Raw genomic sequence first — 17,893 nt, 5'->3', positions numbered from 1 at the left:
GCGCGCTTCCGTTGCCTGCCTCAGCTACGCGACACGGACGCTCGTCTCCTCCTCCGCCTCTCGCCATGAGCTTCAAGAAAAGGTCAGCGTCCTCTGCATCACCGCGGGCAACCATCTCACAGCGTGCTCCAGCAAGCTCGACCTCCTCATCCGTGTCCGCTACCACAATCCACTACCGGCGCCGCCATGTCCGCCCAAGCTTCTAGACATCCCCACCGACCCCAAACGCTATGCGCGACCCGAGTTCCTCGACGACATTGCGGCCGGAACGCCCCTCCCAATGGTCGTCGATGGAGAACTTGGAATGCCCCTCGATTTGTCGCGCTGGGATTGTCTGTGGGACGAGACCGGTGATGATTCCGGTACGTATGTTCATCTCTGCGCTATGGAATACACATTGACGTGTCGGACGTCCCCCTGCCGCGAATGAAGAGATAAATCCAGATCCCCACAACCTCCCCAAACTCGATCCCAAGGACCAATTCCTGCTCGGTGACCCTGCGACATCCTCCGGGCCGTTCCCGGGTGCTGGCCCCTCGTCTGGGACGTCAACTCCTCTATCAGCAGTTCCACACGTTGCCTGGCTACGCAAGACTGAATACTTGAGTCGTGATGGCAGCGCCAGGGCTTCGCTTGCTTCAGAGGTGTACGTCCTCCTATGAATGTTGACTATCACCCACCTCACACGGTGGTTGCTTTCGCAGGAAACACAACATCGAGACCACTACTGACGTCTCCCGCGATGCACAACTGCGTGATATCGAGGCGTCCTTCGCCGCTGTTGAGACCTCCGAACTAGCAAGCTTACGGCATCCGACAAAACCAGAACTCACTGCTGTCGAGGTGTTCGACATCTTACCAGACGCTGATATCTGGGCGAATGCGTATGACTTGTTCAGGTTCTCAGAGAGGCCGGGAGATCGTCCACCAGAGGTGAGTCTGTGTGCAATATGGTAGTCGAGTTATCCCAACCTGACGCTGGCTAGGTCGACGACCCTCGTCTCGACTGCGCTATTCTACGACCAATGGAGGCCGATGGGGATCACTTCCTGGCGTATTACCTCGCCAAGAGTGACGAGGATGCGATTGCGTTCAAGCAAAACCGACTCGCGCGCTCGCCAGACGACCCACCAGAAGAAGAGGTAAAACCTTCAATCAATAATCGTATTTCGGCCGTGCTCAAGAAGCGCCTCCCGCAGCCATCCCTCTTCCACTTCGTGCGCGACTACGAGACAGTCAAGGTCGAGCAAGAAGTACCAAACGAGTTCCTGCTCGTTCTCGACGAAGGCTCGGACCCCTTCGATGTCGACAACAAGGTCGGTCATGTGCGGCCGAAGGGCGCATACTACAAGAACATTGAGCGGAAGATGTTGCTCAAAAAGAAACGTGTCAATGTATGTCTCAAGTTGAGAGAACCTCCCCATCACCGTACTAATCATCATGATTCCTCGCAGACCTACGAGTCGTACGGCGACAAGTGGGATATCGTGAGGCTCACGCACGTACCGATGAGCAGTGAAGAAGAGCAAGAGCGAGAGGAGGCCCTCTCCGAGGTCGTCGACCCCCTCTTCCCGCTTTCGCGTGCCGATGCTGACGCAGACGCTGAAGGCGAAGTGGACGAAAGCGCGGGTGCTCCGAACGGTACATCATCTCGGAACCCCATCGCGGATGCCATCGACGTGTTTGGAGAGTAGGTTTAGGGGACTCGCGATGAGCGGCGACTTTCTCAGCTTCCGTTGTGTGCGTGTACAGTACGCTCTTGCTCGTGTTATTCACTTGTGGAATATGTCTGCTATGGATTCTTGGTTGCCTGTCTGCTGTGGGTTCCTAGTCGCCGCATGGCTGCCGTGCATGCACGAGAGTTGAGTCATGCACGCCGAAGATACGTATGTATCTTTCCGAGTGGAAAACGCTATGTAGTGGTCGTAGCCTCACTTTACGTATAAAGGGATTACGCCTCACAGCAATTGCTTGTATGCTGAGATGTATTATTATACGTGGGGGAGTGGACATAATATGCGAGTATCGTATGAGACCAGTACTTGAATGCGATAGACGGGCACAGTGACTGCGGTCGATTCGCACTGAAGACCAATGCAAGCCTGTCGAGTTCGAGTTCAAGAGCCACACGCTTGTGGTTATTATCACCAAGTGTACCATTGAGGAGAGATCAGCGCACGCTGCAAGCTGAACGTAGCGACTGTAGCGCGGGCGAGCCAGTGGTATGGGCACCCTCACCTGCTATGCAGACATATTATTGGACGCCTGGAGACATCGAATACGCTGCTCATGATCGCATAGCTCTGAAAAAGCACGCACCAGCGACTTCTTCACCAGTGACAAGCGCAGGAGATTCTAGGATTACACGGGAGGTCATAGGGGCGTTGACATACAGAGTGACCGACGCGGCTACTCCTCTGACAAAGCTAATGCCTGCTCGACATCATCGTCCTCCAAGAGTGCCGTGGCCGGCGGGGCATTGCCGTAAATGAGTCGTTGGACGACAATGGCTGCGCGTGGTGAATGACTGTGAGCACGCGCCTAGAAAACAGTGAACTCGGCTGTGCTTACCACAGTCAATAGAGAGCTGGAATATTGCGCAGACTTTGAACTGCAGCGGCGACCCCTGCAAGAAGAAATACACGGTTCTATGCGTATGCAGAGCATCAGCCATCAAGTGAAGGGTATGTGGCAGGGTTCCGCGCACTTAAAGGAATCACCGCCGAACCAACCGATGAGGGTCGACATCCGGAATCCGTATAGAGAGCGTTGCTTGTAATTGCTGCCCCAAGGTAAGGATTTGATAGCGGGTAAGACGTGTTTTCAAGCTCACCTGATGAGCTGGGGTATGGGGAGGGTACTCTCCAGACCAAGAGCGACGAATCCGAGGACAGAGATGAATAACTCGGAACGGCCGAGTATGAGGAACAGGATGGCTTGACAGAGTCTAAAAGATATGATTAGTATTCAGACGCATTCATGGACGGTCACGTGGGTAGGACGTCGGCTCACATGAATGCGGCGAGGAACTCAAGATACTGGGTGTAGTTGGCCCACTGCCAGAACGCGAACGGTCGGGCGGATGCACCGAGGGTCTCCGGGCTCAGTCTGGAACGGTAGCGAATGCAGATGTACAAGAGGGCTAGCTGCGTGCAGGTTTGGTGTCAAACGCAGGCGCACCGAGAACAAGGAAGCGCACCTGCGCGAGAATCATGAGGAGGGACTGAATGAGCAGGGCGAGTTCAAAGCGGTTCCCCAGCCAGAAGAAACAGCGGGTGATGTTTGCAAGGAGACTTTCACGGTATCAGCATCTACAGACGAGTACCGTGGATTGAAGCTCACAGAATGGCGCAAACATCACGGGAGAAGCCTGTCGAGTCTCTGTGAAGCCATGTCTGCGTATGTGAGGCCGTGGAGGAAGAAGTGGACGTACTGCTTCTTGACGATGGAGTAGGCTTGGTCGGCGTAGACAAGCGGTGGGCCGACGGCCATGCCAACGGAGGCCAAGACAGATATCCAAGTGACCATGTTGCCGGAGAATGAGATGCAGAAGACGGTGGTGAGCGCGGTGAGCAGCGTGCAGGTCGCTGTCCAAGTCGCGCGATGGGCGTCACTGCGTCACTCCGAGGACGCGCTCCGCCACACTCACACTCACACTCACACTCAAGAGCTCACCACCGCCGCAGCCATGGCTCCAGTGCGCTGAGCACTACTACTATGCTTGTCGCCTCCAGCACCATCAAACACTCACTCGCCCCTCTCCGCTGTACAATATCTCGCTTGCCTTCTCCTCGTCATCCTCTCCCATCACCCGCACTCGCACATTCTCCTCCCTCGCGGCACAAGTCCACGCGTTCAAGGATGTCGAACAACATAACCCTCACCTTTCTTGGTACCACAAGCGGAGGTGGTCCCACCGAGACGCGCAACTGCTCATCTCTCGTTCTGGACCCACTGGGAACCGGCTCGCTATGGAGTGCGTTACTTGTCTCGTCCCACTTACTCTCTGGTCTCACAGGCTATCGCGACAAAGCCATGCTAACCCTCCCCGACAGTGTTCGATTGCGCAGAGGGTACCGTCCGACAATTTGAGGCCCAGCCGTACCGTCCGGCCCATCCGCGTCTCCGTGCGAGCCAGGTCTCCAAGGTGTTCATCACACACATGCATGGTGAGTCTAACAGCGGTGTTATTCGTCGTCTTCGTCTTCGGAGCGTGGCCGGACGAAGATGACATGTGTTGTCATTTGAGGCGTCCTTTGTTGAGTAGTAGTCGCGAGTTCTATACTGTAGGCACGCTCATCCAGAGTCACACTACGTATGTTCATCTACGAACCACTCATGAGAGGACGTGTATTTTTGCAAGCCCCTTGCTTTGCAAGTATATACGCCCGACCCAGCCGGTTGCTGCAGTAAGCAACGTGACGGCATGCATATAGATCATGTTCGTGGCACCCAAGTACAGCTGTAGCAAGCGTTAGCCACTCATCCGCGTGCTTATACTCGACTAGCTATAAGCGCTTTTCATAAGCTGGATTCCACGCAGATCACACTTGAGCCATGCAACGCGTACAAATACGGTCAATGAGTACTGTGGACAGCTGCAAGCCATTCAGACTTTGCTCGCCTCTAGAACTGTGTTCGCGTGGATGGCGGCTCCGACCGTTTGATGGTTAGCCCAAAGTATACTCTGCCGTCCCCCATCATGTCTGCCCGCGTGAATAGCACAGTACTTACGCTTCACTTGGGTCAGCTGACCACACAATGGGCACGCTCACCTTTCTCCGCACCGTCCTCGGCATCCCTAAGCCCAAGCTGCCGGGCGTAATACCAAATCCGCCGAATTCTCTACCTCCACGCGTCGAAATATTCGGGCCTCGCGGTATTCGGCGCATGCTTCGGATGCTCTGGTACATGACGCATACCCACAGCGAGCATCCTTACGTCGTACACGAGCTGCTCTTCCCAGGGGAGCAGCCCTCCGTTCCTGCGGAAGTGCGGCTTGAAGAGGACGAACAGGGAACCCCCGTGGATGAGATGGACGTCCGAAGGGAAAGCGAGTGCGTTGGACGGGATATCTGGTGCGATGAGGAGGGTTTTTGGCGAGGAATCGTGGATATCGCGCCATCCTCCGGTTTTCAACATTGGGGGGCTGTCGTCGACGCTGGTCCTATCGAGCACCGTGGTAAGCTCCCGTTCACTGCTCTGCAAGCATGATTATGACGCTGACCTTGTGTATGTACGCTGACAGACCCTTGCATTGGCTACGTGATCCGAGAGGTCCCCCGCTCGCCACTAACCGCATCCTCCCCCGCTCCTCGCAAACTTGTAATCCTTGGCGACACATACGACCCTTCGCCCCTGGTTCCGCTCATCCATGCCGATCCCCCTGAGACCTTGATTCTCCCCGAGGTCGACCCGTTCGGTCATGAAGTGCCCGCGCGTGTGCCCGTCTCGCTCCTTGTGCATGAAGCAACGGACGCGTACCTCCCGCCACATGTCGACCCTAATCAACGTACGGGTCGGAACAGGACAAAGGAGAGTGTCGATGCGAAGACGAGAGAGCGCGGACATAGTACCCCTGCGATGGCGGGCGCGTTCGCTCGAGCAATCGCAGCGGAGCGGTTGGTTCTGAACCACATCGGCGCTCGGTATGTTTCTTGTGGGAGTCGTAGTTCACCCAACCAACTGACCGCTCACACTCAGGTTCCCGGCCCCGGACGTGAACTACACCCAGGGTGCACAAGCCCGCTTCCGGTTGGAGTGCATGCGTGAGATTGAGCGACAAGCGGCGGAGGGGTGGAGCCAAACCCGCAGGGTTCGACCGCAAGCTGCATGGGACTACTTGTCTGTCGAGATTCCACCGAATCGTCCTCACCAAACCACGGAGCCTGGGACTGGTCACAGGCACGAGCGGGAACGCGTCCCCGAATACGAAGACTTCTCGTATGGCGGCGACAAAAAGCGGAGAGCCACTAGCTCGAGCGGTGGTGACGGGAGGGGGTATGAGCACGGCCATGGTTCTGGGAGCAGTGGGTCGCGGAGAGGTTATAGTAGCTATACGGCAAGTGCGGGATCTAGGTCCCGATATGAGGATAAGCGACCGCGGAAGGACTGGAGGGAGAGAGATAGGTAAGAAAGCTGACGGCAGTGTATCGATTCTTCTTGGTCAACATCCCCGCATGCATACCTTGGGCAACCCGTTATACCGTGCTCTTCGTTATACGTTATTGTGTGTTTCTGGCATGTTTCATATTAGACCGCAAGATTTGGACCAAATTCGTGCATCAGTGCGCCCGCATGTGAGATTTGAGATCATCATGCTCCTCATGCTGAGTTCGATTTGCACGATGTCCTGATTGTCCCCAACGCAGCCCAGTCGTGCTCCACCATCACGGTTCCGTACTTACCTCTACAGACATCGAGATCGCGCTTCAAGATCGCGGGGTAAGGTGTCTTGTCATGCGAGCCAACCCACTAGTCGACGTCGACAAGGGCCGAATGGCAGGTGTTCGGCCCTCATCGACATCGACAGGCCTCATCCGTTCGTCGTCTTCGCCATAACTCCATCTAGATAACTACGTAGAAAGCTTGCCTACATATATACATATCTATTCGCCCTTTTGAACCAGGGATCGTCGCTCGGACACATACTATTCAAGCATCTACAATGCAGGAGAGACATGTACAAGGTACAACGTGTAAGATGACATATACTTTGGGTCCAGTGAGGGCCGACTATTGCTTGATCGTCTGCAGCATCAGCAGATAAAACACTCATGACATGACCCAAGCCAAGATTAGTAACAGTAGCGGAGGTCGCTATCACGGATGGACAGACATGTGGTGGTTAAGGAGAGAGAAGCCGCCGTGTATTGTGGTCGGTATCCAACTCGAGGGTATTGATTACAAAGTCCTACAGATATTGAAACATACAGTATTGCAGCGACACCGTACCGATACCGGGGAATACAATATGATACAACAGAGACTAGATCCAAGAAGCATAATATCGTATCGATCGTCAATGGCTGAAATGAAGTGAGCATGCCGTTCACCGCGTGGTCAGTCTGCTGCTCAGAAGCGCAAGCAGGTTTTCCTATAAAGCAGTCAGCATGTACTCATTGCCACCGAAACCTTTGTTCTTTCTCACTTTGTCCTCGCTCGAGTCCGTGAACATACTCCAGGGGTCGTGCATGTCTTTGATCTCTAGCGCAAAGGAGTTCGGGATAGACTGCAGCTCTTCGAAGCCATCCTGCCACTCCCGTATACGCTTAATGCTTGACAGCTGTATCGTTTCGAGAGGCTGCGAATCGACCTGGACGCATGAGAATTAATGAGTAAGTCGACCACGGCTGGGATAGGCTTACCTCCGCATCCTTGAACAGTAGTAACGCATCCTCCCGCAACTGAAAGTACCGCCGCTTGTATGAAAGACAATCTTCGCTCTGAACGGTCACCCAGCCAGTGAGCAGCACCGTCAGTCCCCGCGGATTCTTGGTCTTCTGAGACTGGAGCCGCGCGACGAGCTCCCTGCGCTCCCGGTCGACCCGTTCCCTCCACGCCTGCCGCTCCCGCACCTGTGCAAGCTGTTGCTCCTCGAGTTCGTGCCGCATCCTCTGCATCTTCGCCGTCTCCTGCCGCCGCCGTTCGCGATCCTGCCGCTTCCGCTCGGCGGCAACCATCGACGACAGCGCCTCCGCTTCGCGTTCGATCGCCTCACGTTTCCGCCGCTCCTCTGCTGCCCGCCGTAATTCCTGCTCGAGCGCAGCCTTGCGCGCAGCCTCTTCGCGCGCGGCCTCGAGCAGCTGCTGTTCCTTCTCGCGCTTGAGGCGGGCCTGGCGCGCCGCCTCCTCGCGCATGGCTTCTTCTTCCTCTTGTTCCTTGCGCCGTCGGGCCTCCCGGCGACGGAGTTCAGCTTCTTCGGGCGTGGAGATTGTGGCGGCCCGCCGCTGGGTGGCGGTCATGCGCGAGGCAGCGATGGGGATCCGGGAGGTCGCACTGCGCGAGTGGGCCATACCGACTTTGAGAGGTACCGTCGGCGATTCGGGCGCAGGCATGACACCCATCTCGTCCGGGATGGGAGGGAGCTTGGCGTAGTTCGGGGGTGGGCGCACCTGGTGGGAGATGACGATCACGCTGTCGCTCTCCGAGATGGGCGACATGACGGCGTAGCGGACGTCGTCCCACTCGCTCTGCGCATTGTGCGTCTCGTAGAAGGAGTAGCTGCGGTCGCGCTCGCCGCCCATGTCCTTTGGAGGAGGAGGCGGGGGAGGGAGGGGTGCGGACTTGGGCTCGCGGCGGAACATCTTGTCGCTGAAGTCGGCGGTGATCCCTAGGACGCCGCCGGAAGGACGTGCAGAGGAGGTGGGATGTCTGTTCGTGCTTGTGCTGAGAGGAAGGAAGAATTTGGGATTGAGCTTGGAACGTAGTTTCTTAGCCGACATATTGAGGATTGAGTACTTGGAGACAAGGATTGGTTGTTGCTGGGTATGCAATTCCGCTGATTATTCAAGGAAGTGATGGTGGGTAGCGCAGAATATGAGCGAGAAAGGGACCGGAGGGAATGCTGGTAGGGAGGAAGTAGAGGGAGAAAGAGAACTGCGAGATGGGCTCGGTCTATTGTAAGGTAATCAGCATCTGTTGTTGCTACAGTCTCAGAGGGCGGTGCCATTGTTGCCACACCCGCAGTAGCCTTCTCCTGTTGACTACACAATGCCAGAAGCACAATTGCAGGCACAACCGCCGTATCCCACCGAGCTCTTCTGAATACCTATATCTGACATCGGGAGACCCGCCTGGGACCATCGGTCGTGGCGGCGGCGACTGCTGCTTCGCGCAACGTGCCGGGTAGTAACATCATGTCTGCCGCCCATGGACGGGACGGGTCCGGGGTACTGGCTCGCAAGACTGCAATCCAACAAGAATTTCTATCTGCTACAGAACACGAGAAGGTGATACAGGCTACATGGACAGAACAAAATTGCATCATCACACTGGCACCTGCGTCGCTTCGGGGCCTCTTCGCGGGAATGGCAAGCTCAAGCTCACTCGTCCCACTGCACGAGTACATACTCTTCCCGCCATGTAGTGCCCGCGCCTGGGGACGTCGCCGCACAGTCTTTCTCGCACGAGAAGATCATGCACGTTCCCCACTCCATCCCGCGGCCCGTCGCGTTCTGGCCCTTGAGCGCCTTGAGCACCTCCGCACGCCGTTCCTCGTCTGTCTGTTTCTTCCCCTGCGCGTTGCCGTCCTGCGACGACTTGAGAACGTTGATGAGGTTCGGCATCAGCTGACATTCGAACACCCTTCGTGCCTTGCAGTGCGGGCATGGCGGGAGGGACTCGGGCGCGTAGCTACGTTTCCGTGGAGGCGTCACCATGAAATCTGGCTTCGTCACGGGCAACGGGGGAGAAGGTGGGACTGGGAACAGTTTGTCGAAAACCTTGTCACTGGAGAAGGGAAGCGGCGTCCCGCCAAGCTCGTACCTATTACGCCCTGCCGTTAGCTTCCGGTTCGACGACGTGGGGAAGCACGGTAGTGGGAAAGGAACATGCGGCGCACCTCAGACATTGTTCGCCCTCGTAGGAGACGCGCTTGCTGAACCGCTCGAATGCGTGGTCAACGTCCATCGAGTTCTCGTAGCCTTCCAACGCCCAGCTCCCACCGTCCTTGTCTTTCGCACCCTTGTCGTCGTCCACGTCGACCGCCGCTCCTACCGGCACCTTCACCTTCGGAGGCGGCGGAAGATACTCGGAGACGGTGGAGAGATACAGAGGCGAATACGCGGGCGCGGCAGTCCAAGGCGAATCCTCGAGAGAAGTGACTTGTACGGCAGCCGCGAGGGCATCCGCCTCGTCTTCACCGCCTTCGCTTTCGGAGCCACTTCCGTCCGATGCATCGTCGGCACCGGTAGACTCTGTCTTGGATGAGGACTGTTCAGGTTCGGGCTCAGGTTCAAGTTGGGGATCTGAATTGCCAAAGATCTGGGAGCCTAGCCCGAATGGGTTTGGTGCAGAGTTTCCGACGAGCTGGCAGGAAGGGTGAGTATCAATCGGCGTCCCGAGGAAACGAAGGGCACATGGAAGAGGAAGATACGCACGGCGAAAGGGTTGCCTTTGGGCTGCGCCTTCTTGGCGGCGGCGTCAGCGGTGGCTTTGGCTTGCCGGGCTTCCTTCTCCTTGCGTCTGGCGAGCTTCTTCTCGAGTTTTTCGGCATACTTTTTGTTGAAACGTAGCTCCCGCCATGCGCGGACGCTAGAGGGGACGCGATCAGCATGGAGAACTCGCGATCGGCGGCCATCGGACCAATGTGTAGGTTGCGTGAAGGACGCACCTGCCTTGCTTGCGCTGACAGGAGCTGTGAGCGCAGCCCCATATGAAGAGGGCTCTGTCGTTTGGGCTTTGTTCCATTGGGCACCAAACTTGAGCGAGAAGCTCCATGGGCTGGGAGCAGTTTGGGCATTTGGCATGGGCGAGAGGTGGGGGCGGCGGGGACAGGAATGTCTACACACGGGCGGGCGGAAGAAGAGCAGAGGGGGAAGATGGGGAGACAGATTGAATAGAATGCTAATCAATATACTGGGGCTACATGAAGGAGCGAAGGGGCATCGTACAGGATGACCACCTAATCGCGATACAGTGGGGTCTGAGAGGTCTGCTGGGGAGAGGAGAGGACCGTCTGGGATGCCGAGCTGGACGGCGGTCTCGAGGTCTGCGTCCAACTCCTCGTCTGAGTCTGACCAGGTGTCGTCGACGTCAGCTGGCGGCATGGTGGGTGCTTGCGTTGAGGATGTGAGAGCTGGAGGGAGAAGGAGGGGTTAGCGGGAGGATCGAGGGAGGAGGCGAGGAAGGGAGAGAATGGTCAGAAAAGCATGAATGGTATAGTTTTTAGGCGTCGTCAATGAGTGCTGCGGCCGAGAAGCTCATTCGCAGCATTTCGGACTCGTCATCTAGAAACTCATCTTGCAAAAGGGTGCAAGAAAGAGACACTCACGGAGAGAAGAGGTGGAGGAAGAGAAGGGAGAGAGAGCAAGAGATGTGCACGAGCAGACGCGCACGCAGAAAAATGACCGACGGCGGCGGAAAGCGGACCGGGCAGCCGGGAGTGCACGCTTGCAGAGGCTACTGGTCTGTAGCACTGGCAACTCATGCAGATATGAAACACGGCGTGCGCAGAGTGATGCGCCGACTGGAGAAGACATCGTGGATCGCATCTAGATAAGCACGGGCCAGCAACTGCTAGCAACAGATGTCCCGTATGTCCACAGAAAGTACCCAGTGCCGTTGTCCTCGCCGGAGGTAAGTACGCCACCACGCGCGTCTCCCTCCCAACGTCCGCTACACTCCAGCTGCAGGTACATCCACCCCGCTCGCAGATACGCGCACCAGCACGCACACGGCAGGAGATAAGAACAGCGATCGGCGTGCTCGTCGCGAGACCGGCGCAGACGAGCAGCCTGCGAGCGCGGGGATCTTGCCGAGTTCGCAGAAGGAAGCCCAGGGCCAGAGCAAGTGTTACTCAGGCTGGGAGCCGCCCTTGCTCAGACTCTCTCCCGCGCTTCCTCTCTTTCTCTCTCCCTCCGCCTCCATCTCCGCCCACCGCACCATGCTCCCCGCCCCAGATCTCTCCCCAAAGGACCCCGTCAACGGCGAGAAGAAACGCAAGCGCGGCGCAACCCGTCTCTCCTGTGCAGAGTGTCGCAGGTGCGTCCGATTCGGCGTCTACTCCTCCTCCACAGCACACTCCTCCAACGCTTGCCCATCCTCCTCCCAGACTCAAGTTGCGCTGTGATCGCGCCATCCCCTGCGGCTCCTGCGTAAAGCGGGGTTGTGCTGCCATCTGTCCCGACGGTGCGTCCCTCCCTCTCCTCTCCTCTCCTCCCTCCCTTCCGCATCCTCCCACTCATCCTCCGTCCGCTATCCAGGCTCCCTCACCACCGGCAAGGGCAATCGGTATGTATTCCCTCCTCTGTCGACTCCCTCTCTTACTCTGTTCTTACTTAGCGCACCCAGATTCGTCCTCGCCTCCACACAAGACCTCCACGAGAAGATCAATCAGCTCGCCAATCGCGTCCGCGAGCTCGAGGACGCTCTCCGCACTTCACATGCCCTCCACTCCCTCGAGCCACATCCTCTCCTCTCCGAAGACCTCCTTCGAATAAAGGCCCCAATCCAGCGCGAAAACCTCATCAACACCGGCGCCCCCAATGGCTCCTCCGACGAGCCAGGGGCCGACGTCGTCGACTCCTTCGGCTCATTAGCAATCAGTGACACCGGTCGCACCAACTACTTCGGTCAGGCCACAAGCTCATGGGTCAGTCATCCCCGCTGCTATCTACTCTCTTCCTAGCTAACTCCACTCCTCACTCGCCTTTCAGTACTTCCTGACGGTTCGTGTGAACTTCCGCTTACCCTCGATCCGTCCATGCTGACAGTTGGTTTCCACAGAACGAGGACAACAGGGACGATGACCGTGACCAGCGAGCAGCCAACCTCCGCAAGCTTCTTTCACCCGAGGTCCTATCCCTCAGCGGCCTCTTTCCCATTGCTCCCAGTCTGCCCCTCACCCTTGATGCCGAGACGATGCGGATAGAGCGGTTGCGCAGTCTTTTCTGGTATCTACCCCCCCTCGACGAGGCCACAGAGCTGCGAAACATCTACTTTCAACACGCTGCATGGATGTACGTCCATATTTCCATCCGTCCTGGCGTTCCCGGTCTCTCACGTGTCTTCGGATCAGGTACAACCCAATATCCATGGCCCAGTTCAACGAGACCGCTTTCAGTCAATTTTACAACCCCAACACTACCCCGCAGATGGACGATCCGCTCATGTCGCATCAACTGGCGCTCATGTTCATGGTCCTTGCCATCGGTAGCCTGATGGACATTGCCCGCCCCGCGTATAACATCGAGGCAGAAAAGTATCACCATTTGGCAAGAGCGGCCCTCTTCCAGAGCCCCATTTTTGAGGAGCCCACTCTCGCGGCTGTCCAGGCATTGGTACGCCTTCCCCACGAGTGTGGACCGTGTGCTAGCACTTACCCCGCATCCCTGACGTGACAGTATCTGATGGCGTTCTACCTGTTCTTGGGCGAACGCCATGGCAGTGGCGTCGGATCGAGGTGGGCGTTCATGGGTCTCGCCGTCAAGTTGGGCGTCAGTGTGAGTATCCCCGTTTCCGCTCTCCAAAACCGAGTATGCTCATGGTCTTGGATACCTCTGCAGATGGGACTTCGTGAGTACATGTTATATTCCCATTCACAGCCTCGGGAGTTCAATTCGGTTGCCAGATCGTGATGCCGGTCGATGGAAAGTCGACGAGGCGGAGATCCAGAGACGCCGAGAAAGCTTCTGGGAGCTATACTCTTATGACCTGTTGCAGGTGCGTGTGCCATCTCTAGGTACCACGGCGGAGAGATTGACAATGTGTGATACATCAGTCATTCACTCTGGGCCGACCTCCATCGTTCACACTGGTCCATATCGATTGCAAGAAGCCGTACACGGAGGACCCCAACAACGAGGAAACATGTGAGCATCTTCGTTTGGGGATGATCACCAGGTACACTCATCCGCCGTGCAGTCCACTGGTGGAAGCATCGCTTTACGTCCGAATGCATGAACCTGGTATACGACCAAGCGTTCGGGGCCAAGACCCCGACATATAGCACCGTTCTCCAGCTTGACCGCAAGTTGCGCGGGTTCACCGTCCCCGCATCGTTGCAAATTGCTGGCTTTGGCAATTCGGAGTCACGGGGAGGCAATTTCTACGAGAGTGTTCCCCTGATCCTCCAGCGCCATCTCGTGCTGGCTATCCGGGAGTCGAGTAAGTGGCGGTGCCATAGATCCTGACTAGCACGCTGATAACCATTCGTGATAGATTTACTGTACATGCACCGTGGTTTCTTCGCTAGGGCCATCAGCGACCATCCCAAGGATCCTCTTGGCAGTCCGTATGGAGGCTCTTTCATTGCTGCATACCGGAGCGCTGGTTCTCTCGTCGCTCTCGTCCGCAACATTCACTCACAACTGAAGGAGCTCACCGAGCGGATGTGGTTCTTGTGGACGCATTTGTTCTCGTGTTCGGTAGGTCGGACGTGTTCTCTGGTCGTTCCCGATCATTGACCTGGCCTACAGATTATCTTGGGTTCCATCGTTACCCGTTGTCCGTCCATGAGCCTTGCGCCATCTGCCCTGGTCCAGCTCGACTCTGCCTGCGATCTGTTTTCAAAGACAGCGAAGTTCTTCCACGCCGAGAAGGTCTTGGTACGTATTCCGATCTGTCGGACATTGTTCGCAACACCAATTCACCGGGTTTCCAGGGAATCATGCTCAGGCTGCGTGAGAAGGCCCATGCCAGTCTGTCCGCGTACCGTAACACACCGCCATCGAGGGCAGGCACGCTCTCAGAGCCGACGACGCCGGCGGATGACAACGACGAGTTGAGCACGCTGGGAGGCAGGACACGACTTGTCGAGCAGAAGGAGAAGTCGCTGTCTCCGCAGATCACGGACCGATCGCCAACATCGCTCAACCCTATCGTCCCGCTGCCGCTGAAGCAGCCGGAGGAGCAGCAAGTGCATCCGTACGTCTTGCAGTACCTGCGTACGTTTGTTCCCTCACCACCGCACGGTGCATCGGCCATGGGTGCCGGTCCAAGTCAAGCTGGGCCCTCGTCACAGTCAATGCAGAACGGAGGGCAGGTGTCCCCGACACACTACCAGCCCCAGCAGCCGCAGACGATGCACTCCTTGCAGCCCATGACGCCTACGTTTGGCCAGGCGGAGTACGCGCAACCCCAGCAACAACCGCCGCAACAACAGCTGCCTGGTCTGCAGATGGAGGGTCTCAACCCGATGTTCCCCCAGTACTTCCCTGTGTTCGATTATGGCCACGTGGCGTCTGGAGGTGCGAGTTCGGAGATGTTTGCAACTTCGCCGATCTCGATGGATGGCGACTACTCGGCTGGACGGTCGTATTCCCCAGAGAACACGATGCAGACCGCATGGCAGGATTTTGTCGCGCAGATGGGTATGTGAGAAGGTGGTGGCGGGAGGAGTCGATCCGGATATCACCAAAGCTTGGCGCAGCGTATATCGGCTTATGGCCATGTATTTGTATGTCTACCTCGTCTCGTTTGCGGTACGGACTCGGGACTGTCTGCGCTTTCGTGAGCATATATACGTACTATTGTAGCTTCATGTCTAGACGGTAACATGTATATAGGTCCGGAGCGTAGGACCGTGATCCATTCCAGCTTGGGGCCCTGTGGCTAAATTATGTGCATTCCCCGGCTCATGTAGTAACGTAATAACTGTGCATGAATTCCAGACTTGCATTGACATGACTGCGAGCTGCGCCGATTATATTTCGAGGCACACGGAGGGTGGCTATTCCACATTAAGCGCCCGTACAGAGCGGTTGTTCCCTGCCGGCAGCTCTTGTCCCAGTCTGCTTGTATACTACTTGCATCCTCCCATCACTGCCTCTCTATCGGCCTCTGCACGTCCTCTGGCCACTGTATACGACGTGAACAGTCAAGAGAATCAACGCAATGGAAGCATTTGAAGACGAGAACCCATTCGAGAGCGAGCCGGAGCGTCTCCAATCCCACTCCGATAGCTCGTCCTCGCGAGTCGACCTCTCCGGGGTGTCGTCTCCCGAGCTCGTGTCGCAACAGGCGCGGATTGCGTCTCCGCCGACCTCTCCCTCGAGGAGGAATACGTTCCCCAGTCCCGGCTCACATAGGCAGCCCCAGGTGCACAAGAGCGACTTCTGTTGTGCGAGGGATCATTGGCTGCATTCAGGAGAGGATGCAGAGATTTTGGTGCGTGCTGTCTTTCATCGTGTGGAGAGGGATGCGCTGAACTGTAAGCATTGGTGCGGTGTAGATCACGGACGCGCTGAAGACGTCGGTAAACTCGACTTCGCCCTATATCACATACGTCATACGCGCAGGGGTAAGCTCATGTGCACCGTACTGTTTGAGATGCCGAAGTTGAGACTGCTTGTGATCACGTAGACTGCAGAAGCAACTCATAGGTACTCCGAATTTGAGTCGCTGCGCAACAACCTCGTCAAACTGTACCCGACGCTCATTATACCCCCGATACCGTCCAAGCAGACAATAGGCGACTATGCGGTTAAGCAAGCGAAGGCGAAGGAGGACACGGCAATGATTGCGAGGCGCAAGCGCATGCTGCAGACGTTCTTGAACAGGATCGCGCGCCACCCTATCTTGTCGAACGAGCACGTCTTCCATCGGTTCTTGGACGGCGAGGTGTCCTGGGTGAGTATCTGGTCTTGACTCTTGGTTGAGTACACAGCTCTTACGGGTTGTTTGCATCGTCACGACGACAGACAGAAGTGCTGAACAGTCCGCCGATCTCGCTGCTGCCCAAGAACATTCTCAAGGCACCCTCACACAACCCCACGGATCAGGAGGCGTCTCTGGCCTATGCTGCGCTCCCGAACCCGTCTGCCGCACACCCGCTGCGGAGGCCCGATCAGCGGTTCCTGGACTCCGAGGTGTTCACGAACAAGTTCGCGGCACATATGAGCGGACCGATGGAGAAGGTGACGAGGAGGACGATGAAGCGGTGGTCGGAGTTTGCGCAAGACTACTCGGAACTTGGTGCTACGCTCAACGGGTTCAGCTTGAACGAGACCGGGCAGCTCTCAACGGCGATCGAGAAGACCGGACAAGCAGTTGATGCAACGTACATGTCCACGACGAAACTGGTTCGTTACACTTCCCACGCGTCGGCGAAATCGAAAGGGTTGACATAACGGTTGTACAGCTACAGGAGTTTGAACAGAACTGGGCAGAGCCGCTTCACGAGTATACCCAATTCGCGTCCATCATCAAGAAACTGTTGCAGTACAGGCACCAGAAGCACGTGCAGTACGAAATGACACAGGAGTCATTGGAAGCGAAGCGGGAGCAGCTGCAGGATCTGGAGAAAGCCGAGAAAGAGGCAAGGAGGTTGGAGGAGGCGTTGAGCCAGGGCCGTCCTAGCACCCTTCGGACTTCACCCTCACAAGGGGAGGAGGGCGAAGGCGAGCAGCAACCTGGTGATGAGAACGAGGCACGGCGACAGGAGGAATCAGCCTACCTCCCGCCGCATCCAGGGCCGAATCCTGTGAGACGGCGTGCACCGGGGATGGGCCTGTTGAGCGCGCTGAGCTACACACTGCACGGGATGATGGACGTGGACCCGGAGACGGCACGTCGGAACTCGATCACGAAGACGAGGGAGACAATCTCTCAGGTAAGCACAAGGAAATGTGTCGTATAGTCTGTGTTCGAGCTGACGACTGCGCGCGACAGCTGGAGGATGCGCTGCATTTGTCAGCACAAGACCTCAAGTACTCGAGCTCGACGATCCAGGCAGACTTGGACCGGTTCCAGCGTCAGAAGGTTGCCGACTTGCGCGAGATGGCGATCAGTATGGCAAGGAGCCATCGCGACTGGTGCAAGAAGGTGGAGTTGTTCCCGTGCTGGTCAACACACGCTTTCGCTAACGTCTAACTTGCAGAACCTGGAAGCTTGGGAGGAGGCGAAGGCTGAGATAGCGAAGATCCCAGACCACCCGAATCGGCTGCCGGAGGAGACGACGAACGGAGGAGTGGTGCATGGAAGGCGGGACTCGATGGCTACAATCAATGGCCAATGAGGGGAGCTTGGGTTGTCGTGTTCGACGTGTTTGATGCGTTTGGGATGCTTTCTCGGAGTTCTGTGTAACGATATATAGTCGGAGTATAGTACAGACTGGTTTATTGGCCCTGGAGGTCGCACGGAGGCACGTTGGTAGAGAAACAGGCATGCGGGGACCTGAGCTTGGGCGGGGGATACAGATACATAAGAGGCGGGTGAGAGCTCGCGCCAAAGA

The 17,893-nt window shown here is 56.8% G+C and overlaps 7 protein-coding genes across 7 annotated transcripts; 4 read left to right on the top strand and 3 right to left on the bottom strand.

Annotated features, from left to right (window-relative positions):
• The first annotated feature begins 50 nt into the window (after positions 1-50).
• On the top strand, positions 51-2,007 carry L226DRAFT_505909 (RNA polymerase II-associated). The gene is made up of 7 exons (XM_067678054.1): positions 51-82; positions 133-362; positions 433-646; positions 705-933; positions 987-1,142; positions 1,200-1,394; positions 1,455-2,007. The coding sequence occupies exons 1-7, from the start codon at positions 66-68 to the stop codon at positions 1,692-1,694; spliced, it is 1,281 nt and encodes a 426-aa protein (XP_067537080.1). The 5' UTR covers positions 51-65; the 3' UTR covers positions 1,695-2,007.
• A 255-nt stretch (positions 2,008-2,262) lies between these two features.
• Positions 2,263-3,594, bottom strand: L226DRAFT_505908 (uncharacterized protein). The gene is made up of 8 exons (XM_067678053.1): positions 3,434-3,594; positions 3,343-3,381; positions 3,200-3,293; positions 3,013-3,146; positions 2,834-2,947; positions 2,708-2,782; positions 2,572-2,648; positions 2,263-2,510 (listed from the first exon to the last, which is right to left on the bottom strand). Exons 1-8 carry the CDS (start codon positions 3,526-3,528, stop codon positions 2,410-2,412), a joined length of 729 nt encoding a protein of 242 aa, XP_067537079.1. The 5' UTR covers positions 3,529-3,594; the 3' UTR covers positions 2,263-2,409.
• Positions 3,595-3,632: 38 nt separating this feature from the next.
• L226DRAFT_505903 (uncharacterized protein) lies at positions 3,633-6,273 on the top strand. The gene is made up of 5 exons (XM_067678052.1): positions 3,633-3,976; positions 4,056-4,169; positions 4,751-5,182; positions 5,249-5,648; positions 5,704-6,273. Exons 1-5 carry the CDS (start codon positions 3,718-3,720, stop codon positions 6,131-6,133), a joined length of 1,635 nt encoding a protein of 544 aa, XP_067537078.1. The 5' UTR covers positions 3,633-3,717; the 3' UTR covers positions 6,134-6,273.
• A 572-nt stretch (positions 6,274-6,845) lies between these two features.
• On the bottom strand, positions 6,846-8,597 carry L226DRAFT_533598 (uncharacterized protein). Its single transcript, XM_067680493.1, has 3 exons — positions 7,368-8,597; positions 7,151-7,315; positions 6,846-7,096 (listed from the first exon to the last, which is right to left on the bottom strand). The coding sequence occupies exons 1-3, from the start codon at positions 8,442-8,444 to the stop codon at positions 7,052-7,054; spliced, it is 1,287 nt and encodes a 428-aa protein (XP_067537077.1). The 5' UTR covers positions 8,445-8,597; the 3' UTR covers positions 6,846-7,051.
• Positions 8,598-8,886: 289 nt separating this feature from the next.
• On the bottom strand, positions 8,887-11,155 carry L226DRAFT_533597 (uncharacterized protein). The gene is made up of 6 exons (XM_067680492.1): positions 10,994-11,155; positions 10,614-10,798; positions 10,334-10,503; positions 10,101-10,254; positions 9,563-10,029; positions 8,887-9,486 (listed from the first exon to the last, which is right to left on the bottom strand). The coding sequence occupies exons 2-6, from the start codon at positions 10,767-10,769 to the stop codon at positions 9,045-9,047; spliced, it is 1,389 nt and encodes a 462-aa protein (XP_067537076.1). The 5' UTR covers positions 10,770-10,798; positions 10,994-11,155; the 3' UTR covers positions 8,887-9,044.
• A 450-nt stretch (positions 11,156-11,605) lies between these two features.
• Positions 11,606-15,040, top strand: L226DRAFT_460396 (uncharacterized protein; the record flags this gene model as incomplete). Its single annotated transcript, XM_067675587.1, has 13 exons — positions 11,606-11,703; positions 11,774-11,850; positions 11,925-11,952; positions 12,004-12,313; positions 12,448-12,680; positions 12,740-13,001; positions 13,065-13,167; positions 13,292-13,383; positions 13,442-13,532; positions 13,585-13,827; positions 13,882-14,087; positions 14,139-14,267; positions 14,324-15,040. 13 exons carry the CDS (start codon positions 11,606-11,608, stop codon positions 15,038-15,040), a joined length of 2,589 nt encoding a protein of 862 aa, XP_067537075.1.
• A 515-nt stretch (positions 15,041-15,555) lies between these two features.
• L226DRAFT_544894 (uncharacterized protein) lies at positions 15,556-17,677 on the top strand (the record flags this gene model as incomplete). Its single annotated transcript, XM_067682308.1, has 7 exons — positions 15,556-15,828; positions 15,893-15,961; positions 16,024-16,290; positions 16,362-16,742; positions 16,802-17,272; positions 17,332-17,484; positions 17,540-17,677. The coding sequence occupies 7 exons, from the start codon at positions 15,556-15,558 to the stop codon at positions 17,675-17,677; spliced, it is 1,752 nt and encodes a 583-aa protein (XP_067537074.1).
• Positions 17,678-17,893: the final 216 nt, after the last annotated feature.

This window comes from Lentinus tigrinus (genome assembly GCF_003813185.1).
Source record: "Lentinus tigrinus ALCF2SS1-7 unplaced genomic scaffold L226scaffold_8, whole genome shotgun sequence".
Lineage (NCBI taxonomy): Eukaryota > Fungi > Basidiomycota > Agaricomycetes > Polyporales > Polyporaceae > Lentinus > Lentinus tigrinus.
The sequence above is the reverse complement of the archived record's forward strand: the minus strand, read 5'-3'. Positions and strand labels throughout refer to the sequence as shown.

Bases quoted from the DNA above. Each gene is read 5' to 3' on its own strand.
- L226DRAFT_505909 (XM_067678054.1), top strand. The intron at 934-986 runs GTGAGTCTGTGT...GACGCTGGCTAG, and splicing joins CGGGAGATCGTCCACCAGAG to GTCGACGACCCTCGTCTCGA. The intron at 1,143-1,199 runs GTAAAACCTTCA...CGCCTCCCGCAG, and splicing joins ACGACCCACCAGAAGAAGAG to CCATCCCTCTTCCACTTCGT.
- L226DRAFT_505908 (XM_067678053.1), bottom strand. From the start codon at position 3,528: ATGGTCACTTGGATATCTGTCTTGGCCTCCGTTGGCATGGCCGTCGGC. The intron at 3,382-3,433 runs GTACGTCCACTT...ATGGCTTCACAG, and splicing joins TACTCCATCGTCAAGAAGCA to AGACTCGACAGGCTTCTCCC. The intron at 2,783-2,833 runs GTGAGCTTGAAA...ACCTTGGGGCAG, and splicing joins CCCATACCCCAGCTCATCAG to CAATTACAAGCAACGCTCTC.
- L226DRAFT_505903 (XM_067678052.1), top strand. From the start codon at position 3,718: ATGCTTGTCGCCTCCAGCACCATCAAACACTCACTCGCCCCTCTCCGC. The intron at 4,170-4,750 runs GTGAGTCTAACA...CACTTGGGTCAG, and splicing joins GTTCATCACACACATGCATG to CTGACCACACAATGGGCACG. The intron at 5,649-5,703 runs GTATGTTTCTTG...GCTCACACTCAG, and splicing joins CTGAACCACATCGGCGCTCG to GTTCCCGGCCCCGGACGTGA.
- L226DRAFT_533598 (XM_067680493.1), bottom strand. From the start codon at position 8,444: ATGTCGGCTAAGAAACTACGTTCCAAGCTCAATCCCAAATTCTTCCTT. The intron at 7,316-7,367 runs GTAAGCCTATCC...TCATGCGTCCAG, and splicing joins TACTGTTCAAGGATGCGGAG to GTCGATTCGCAGCCTCTCGA. The intron at 7,097-7,150 runs GTGAGAAAGAAC...ACTGCTTTATAG, and splicing joins CGGACTCGAGCGAGGACAAA to GAAAACCTGCTTGCGCTTCT.
- L226DRAFT_533597 (XM_067680492.1), bottom strand. From the start codon at position 10,769: ATGCCGCCAGCTGACGTCGACGACACCTGGTCAGACTCAGACGAGGAG. The intron at 10,255-10,333 runs GTGCGTCCTTCA...CGTCCCCTCTAG, and splicing joins TGTCAGCGCAAGCAAGGCAG to CGTCCGCGCATGGCGGGAGC. The intron at 9,487-9,562 runs GTGCGCCGCATG...AGGGCGTAATAG, and splicing joins GAGGGCGAACAATGTCTGAG to GTACGAGCTTGGCGGGACGC.